The 7,377-nt window shown below is 51.2% G+C and overlaps 1 protein-coding gene across 1 annotated transcript; it reads right to left on the bottom strand.

The window, feature by feature from the left end:
- Window positions 1-1,247: 1,247 nt before the first annotated feature.
- LOC138788658 (histone H1.10-like) lies at window positions 1,248-2,506 on the bottom strand. The gene has a single exon (XM_069966744.1). The coding sequence runs from the start codon at window positions 2,457-2,459 to the stop codon at window positions 1,809-1,811; it is 651 nt and encodes a 216-aa protein (XP_069822845.1). The 5' UTR covers window positions 2,460-2,506; the 3' UTR covers window positions 1,248-1,808.
- Between the last annotated feature and the right edge of the window lie 4,871 nt (window positions 2,507-7,377).

Genomic DNA, 7,377 nt, shown 5'->3' with positions numbered 1-7,377 from the left:
AGCACAGAGATATATATCCGTACTGTCAGTTTCCAGATCACATATGCAGTGCATACATAACTAGTGTACTGCTGTGTGATCCGGCAATGTCACCTCCGACTGTCAATCATTCTGGAGGCGGGGCAGCTGCCAGTAATTACAGTGGCAGCCAGGAGCTGTTCCGAATCACGCAGCAGCTGATGATATGTATGCACTGCATGTGTGATCTGGAAATTGACAGCACAGATGTATACATATCTGCCTGGAAACCGCTGTCAGTTTCCATGGCTGCATGAACGATACAAGGATCATTTGTGCAGCCCAGCCTCTTTATTGTGTAGTTTACCAATCTCACTGATTGGCGCTCGCTTATGTCCTTGCATGGCACCACGACAAGCTGTGTAAAAAGGACCCTTACAGAAAATCACGGAAGAGTCATATTTAGTTTAGAGGGTGCTCTAATGGTGCTTTTACACAGGCAGATTTAGCTGACAGATTTTCAAAGCCAAAGCCAGGAATGGATTTCAAAAAAGGAGAAATCTCAGTCTTTCCTTTATGACCCGTTCGCAGTTTAAGGTCTGTTCCTGGCTTTGGCTTAAAAAATCTGTCAGATAAATCTGCTTGTGTAAACGCACCATTATAGGCTTTGTTCTCACATAGTATTTCCATCAGTCTTTTCTCATTCAAAATCAGGAGTGGAGCTGACAGGGCAAAATTATAATGGAAAGATTTGGATAGTTTTCAACCCACTCCTGGTTTTGGCTGAACAAAAACTGACCAAGACTGATGGAAATACTATGTGTGAACCTAGCCTAAGACTGATGGAAATACTATGTGTGCACATAGCCTGACTATGAAGATCCCTTCTAAACAATATGAAAGTAAATGATTGCATGGGCCCCATCTCCACCCATTACATAGTGCTAGCCTGCGTCATTGTCTGGGGGAAATATAGAAATCACCTGGCAAAACAAGGTGTCATTTTTTTTGTAATTTTTAGATCTCAGGCTGACACACGTGCCCTTGGGGATCAGCACAAGGATTGCCCCGTGTACCTAAATGGGTCTAATGGCGTTCTTTCCCCATGTAATCTGCATATGCAGTGTGGTATTGGGGGAAGATGTTAGCCGCTTCTCTCCCAGTATCTCGCCTAGGATAAGTATCCCGCCGCCGCATACAGCTCTGGCATCAGTCAGGGTCCTAGCCGCCATCTTGTCACTTATCAGGTATTTATATATCACACATCTCATATAGAAACCCCAGCTCACTCTCTATATCTCCTCTTACTTTATTACCTGCCTTTAAAATTATTACAAAGGTTTCAGCAACATTTTTTTTTTTTTAAGTTCGGCATAAAAAAAAAAAAATCTCCAAACACAAAATACATAAAAAATATTGAACATGTGCAAAATAATAAGCAATATAGGCAATATATACAAATAAGATGGAATAGACGAGATCCCAGCAAGAGAACAAAAAACAAGCACCGAGAAATCCTGGCGATCAGTCAGATCAGCGCCTCCTGCCACGTCACAGCTGTCACCCAGGCCCCGCCCTCCCAACGCCGTCGCCAGGGTGACTGTCGCTCTCCAGCCAATCAGCAAACCCCGATTGTTTCAAAGTTCCGAGAAATGACGGAGCGATCCGTTGTATGAGCGCAGCACTGGGGGGGACAGGGCTGTACGGGGGCCGGGCTGAGGGGCTGCCCCGGACCCGCCTCTCCAGGGGTGACCGGCCGGGGGGGGGGGATCAGCTCCGGAGAGACCAGTCACATCATTGCACGAACACAACAATATAAAGCGCTGTGATTGGCGGCGGCGGCCGTGACGTCACGCCTTCCTGGACTTGGGCACCTTGGGCACGCTGGGCTTGGCCGTCTTCTTCACCTTCCTTCCCCCGCCGCCCGCCGCCTTCTTCTTGGCGGGCTTGGGGGCGGCCTTGGGGCTGCTGCTCTGCTTGGGCTTCTCCTTCTTGGCTTTCGGCTTGGGCTTCGCCTTCTTGTGGCTCTTCTTCGGGGCGCTGCTGGCACTTGTAGTCCTCCTGGCCGCAGGCTTGGGGGCCGGGGCCGCCTTCTCCGGGGCGCCCCCGCCCTCCAGCTTCTTCTTGTTGAGGCGGAAGGATCCGTTGGCCCCGATCCCCTTGACCTGCAGGAGGGTGTCATTCTGCACCAGCGCCTTCACCGAGTACTTCAGGTAGGTGCGGCCGTTCTGCTGGTCGAACCAGGACACCTTCTTGGCCTCGCTGTAGATCTTGGCCAGGGAGGAGCCGTTCCTCTCGGCCAGCTTGCGGATGGTGTCCACCACCAGTTGGCTGTACCGGCCCGGCTGGTTCTTCTTCTTGCCCTTCTTCTTGGCGGCAGAGGAGGCAGCAGCCGCCGCCCCCCGGGTCCTCCTGGAGCTCCTCTTCTCTGTGGGGGAGTCGTCGTCCCCTTCATCCTCCTCCTCGGTGGTCGGGACGTTCTCCTCCAGCTCCAGAGACATGATGCTGCCGCCGCCGTGCTCTGCGCTCTGTGAGACGCTCCAGCCTCTGCGCCGCCGCTCTTGTACTGGCAGAGCGGACCACGTTGAGAACAACAACAGCCTCAGCCTCTCTCTGCAGTAACTTGTGTTTCTTGTGTCCCCTCTGGCGCCCTGTCCCCCTCCCCTGATCCCCCCTCAGCCCCGGTGACCTCCAATCCCGTCAGTCCGGACGCTTCCCTGTGTAGCCCAGTGCAGCCCCCCCGCAGCATCCCCCCACAGATCAGCCATAGGCAGAAAATAAAAGGGGCTCCCTATGTGTGGGATACGGACAGGGATAGGGGGCTCTTGTTTGCCGCCCTATTTCTCAGTCACCCCGTGTTTTTCAGGTGATCAAAGCCAGGGGTGCCAAGAGAACCCCCTGCAGATGCCACCGGCTCCCACCGCGGGGGATTCCTCGCCAGGGGACACTAAAATTAAAATGTTTAATTTCTTGTAACTAACACAGGCTGCGCCCTCTAGTGGTGGAAGCGGGAAGTGCGGCATCAAAAAGAAGTCTAAATGTATGAGGAGGGCACGCCTCAGCCAAATAGCTGTGCCCAGTCCTATAACCCCAGTGCATTGTCAGGGACCCAGATATCACCCACATACAGGTTGGCAGTGTGGGAATGTTTGCAGGGATGTCTTTCATTGCTGTAGTGTGCATGCTTTGGTGGAGCTCCTGTTTCCTTATCCCGGTGCCAAACCAGTGTGCAGGGCTGAGTGAGATTGCCTCTAATTCCAGCCAATAGATAACAACTCTGATAGATGAGATGGAGTATAGATTTCTTCCAAAAAATGTCATTCTCCAGGGCCAACACAGAAGAGAACAATCTCTGGGCCACTCTTAATTTCCCATGTCTTGTCCCATCCGTCCATCCAGCCCCTCTTGTTCTCCTCCAAGCTGTACATCTGCTAGCCTAGTGACTAGAGTTGATCGAACCTCTGGAAATCCTAGGTACGATCGAACTCGAACATTCACGGACCTGCCGCATTAGATTGCTGATGCCTTCCCAGTCCGTGGGGAAGGAGGAGAGTGCCCGAGTACCACCTGGAATTCTGGGATTCAGCCTATTACCTAGACTATTACCTTGGCTGAATCCCAGAATTCCAGGCGGTACTCGGGCACTCTCCTATTACCTAGGCTGAATCCCAGGATTCCAGGCGGTACTCGGGCACTCTCCTATTACCTAGGCTGAATCCCAGGATTCCAGGCGGTACTCGGGCACTCTCCTATTACCTAGGCTGAATCCCAGGATTCCAGGCGGTACTCGGGCACTCTCCTATTACCTTGGCTGAATCCCAGAATTCCAGGCGGTACTCGGGCACTCTCCTATTACCTAGGCTGAATCCCAGAATTCCAGGTGGTACTCGGGCACTCTCCTATTACCTAGGCTGAATCCCAGGATTCCAGGCGGTACTCGGGCACTCTCCTATTACCTAGGCTGAATCCCAGAATTCCAGGCGGTACTCGGGCACTCTCCTATTACCTAGGCTGAATCCCAGGATTCCAGGCGGTACTCGGGCACTCTCCTTTTACCTTGGCTGAATCCCAGAATTCCAGGCGGTACTTGGGCACTCTCCTATTACCTTGGCTTAATCCCAGAGTTACAGGCGGTACTCGGGCACTCTCCTATTACCTTGGCTGAATCCCAGAATTCCAGGCGGTACTCGGGCACTCTCCTATTACCTTGGCTGAATCCCAGAATTCCAGGCGGTACTCGGGCACTCTCCTATTACCTTGGCTGGATCCCAGAATTCCAGGCGGTACTCGGGCACTCTCCTATTACCTTGGCTGAATCCCAGAATTCCAGGCGGTACTCGGGCACTCTCCTATTACCTTGGCTGAATCCCAGAATTCCAGGTGGTACTCGGGCACTCTCCTATTACCTAGGCTGAATCCAAGGATTCCAGGCGGTACTCGGGCCCTCTCCTATTACCTAGGCTGAATCCCAGAATTCCAGGCGGTACTCGGGCACTCTCCTATTACCTAGGCTGAATCCCAGGATTCCAGGCGGTACTCGGGCACTCTCCTTTTACCTTGGCTGAATCCCAGAATTCCAGGCGGTACTTGGGCACTCTCCTATTACCTTGGCTGAATCCCAGAATTCCAGGCGGTACTCGGGCACTCTCCTATTACCTTGGCTGAATCCCAGAATTCCAGGCGGTACTTGGGCACTCTCCTATTACCTTGGCTTAATCCCAGAATTCCAGGCGGTACTCGGGCACTCTCCTATTACCTTGGCTTAATCCCAGAATTCCAGGCGGTACTCGGGCACTCTCCTATTACCTTGGCTTAATCCCAGAATTCCAGGCGGTACTCGGGCACTCTCCTATTACCTTGGCTTAATCCCAGAATTCCAGGCGGTACTCGGGCACTCTCCTATTACCTTGGCTGAATCCCAGAATTCCAGGCGGTACTCGGGCACTCTCCTATTACCTTGGCTGAATCCCAGAATTCCAGGCGGTACTTGGGCACTCTCCTATTACCTTGGCTTAATCCCAGAATTCCAGGCGGTACTCGGGCACTCTCCTATTACCTTGGCTGAATCCCAGAATTCCAGGCGGTACTCGGGCACTCTCCTATTACCTTGGCTGAATCCCAGAATTCCAGGCGGTACTCGGGCACTCTCCTATTACCTTGGCTGAATCCCAGAATTCCAGGCGGTACTCGGGCACTCTCCTATTACCTTGGCTGGATCCCAGAATTCCAGGCGGTACTCGGGCACTCTCCTATTACCTTGGCTGGATCCCAGAATTCCAGGCGGTACTCGGGCACTCTCCTATTACCTTGGCTGGATCCCAGAATTCCAGGCCGTACTCGGGCACTCTCCTATTACCTTGGCTGAATCCCAGAAATCCAGGTCGTACTCGGGCACTCTCCTATTACCTTGGCTTAATCCCAGAATTCCAGGTGGTACTCGGGCACTCTCCTATTACCTTGGCTGAATCCCAGAATTCCAGTCGGTACCCGGGCACTCTCCTCCTTCCCCACGGACCGGGAAGGCATCAGGAATCAAATGCAGCAGGTCCATGAATGTTCGAGTTCGATTGAACCTAGGATTTCCCGAGGTTCGATCAACTCCACTAGTGACCTCTACCTGTTCCAGCACCAATACTGGACTGCACCTGTGTGTCAGTTATAAAGGTGCGGAGGACACCCATATAAATAACCTTTCACAAGTGGATAGGGTCTTAAACCGCCATTACGCCACTGTACTGGATGGCAGCGCTGTGGAGACTAAATTGGAGCTAGTTTTGGTTGGAGTTGAAAAAAAAAGTACCGACTCCAGCTTTTAAAAAAAGATCTTTCAAAATTTTAATAGTGAACTTTAATATGAATTTTATAAATGTTCCTCATTAATACATTTTCTGTTCTATAAATCTAAGGCCCATATTTATAAAAAAAAAAAAAAAAAAGAAATATAAACACCTTTTCTAAGTATTTCCTCCCTATATCCTAACAAAGCACTGACCCAATTATCACAGATCACTATTTAGCAGCGTGTGTGTGTGTGTGTGTGATCTGTGCTGCTGTATCTAAGCAGCAGTGTAATACTGTACCCTGTCTCCCCAACTGTTTTCCTAAAAATAACACATCCCTTAAAAATAAGACCTAGTAGATAATTGCTGAATTGCCAAATATAAGGCCCCCTCCAAAAGTAAGACCTAGCAAATTTTCTGTTTGGAAGCATGCCCTCCGAACAGAACACCAAGACATGAAGACCCTCACCTGCCACCAACCCCTATGTTCCCGTCTATGGCCGTCACTTGTAAATAAACAGGCAAGGCATCAGGAGACCTGTCACCTGCTGCCACCCCGGTTCTCCCCTACTGTCAGATGTAGAGCTGCACACAGTCTGCAGTTATCCCATCGCCTGCCGCATACCATACGCTGTCCCTGCTGTCCTGTACAAGTGTGCTGTGGTGAGCTCCCCATCGTGGACAGAACCCGCCATAACATACGCTCTGTCCCTGCTGTGCTGTGGTGAGCTTCTCCTGGTGGCTGGAAGCCGCCTTACGCTCTGTCCTTGCTGTGCATGCGACATGTGAATTCTTCTAATGGTAAAATTAAACATGTCCTGAAAATAAGACCTAGTGCATCTTTGGGAGCAAAAATTAAAGGGGTTATCCAGCGCTACTAAAACATGGCCAATTTTGCACCACTCTTGTCTCCAGTTTGGGTGGGGTTTGAAACTCCGTTCCATTGAAGTAAATGGAGCTTAAAGGGGTGACAGGCTCCCGACCCCCTGCTAGATCCCCCTATACTCACGTGATCTCGCCGGGTCCCCCTTCCTGAGCCGGTCGGGTCACAGAGATTTCAGCGCCCGAAGCCCGGCGCGCGCGCTGACAGCAGAGTCAGATGCCCATAGAGAATGAATGGGGAGTCTGATGCTCCGTCATTCTCTATGGGCATCGGACTCGTCTCTCAGCGCGCGCGCCTGGCTTCGGGCGCTGAAATCTCCGTGACCCAACCGAATCAGGAAGCGGGACCCGGCGGGATCACGTGAGTATAGGGGGATCTAACAGGGGGTCGTGAGCCTGTCACCCCGGCACGAGGGGTGACAGGTCCTCTTTAATTGCAAACCACACCAGACCTGGAGACAACAGTAGGGGGAAAAGTGGCAATGTTTTTGTAGCGCTGGATAACCCCTTTAATTGCAAACCACACTTGAACTGGAGACAAGAGTGGTGCAAAAGTGGCTGTGTTTTTGTAGCGCTGGATAACCCCTTTAATATAAGACACTCTCTTATTTTCTGGGAAAACAGTAAGAAAATACACTGTCTAATACAGAGGAGGAGGACTAGAAATAGTGTAGCACTAAGGTAAACTCTGTCCTCAATGTGTTATATTTCCCTCTCTGGGAGGAGATAGCATGCTTCTCTTCAGTGTTCAGCATGT

This window comes from Dendropsophus ebraccatus, chromosome 4, assembly GCF_027789765.1.
Source record: "Dendropsophus ebraccatus isolate aDenEbr1 chromosome 4, aDenEbr1.pat, whole genome shotgun sequence".
Classification (NCBI taxonomy): domain Eukaryota; kingdom Metazoa; phylum Chordata; class Amphibia; order Anura; family Hylidae; genus Dendropsophus; species Dendropsophus ebraccatus.
Note: the sequence above shows the minus strand (reverse complement) of the source record. Positions and strands in the feature narration are given on the sequence as shown.

What these genes read in the sequence shown, in the direction of transcription:
- LOC138788658 (XM_069966744.1), bottom strand. Translation starts at nt 2,459, where the DNA reads ATGTCTCTGGAGCTGGAGGAGAACGTCCCGACCACCGAGGAGGAGGAT.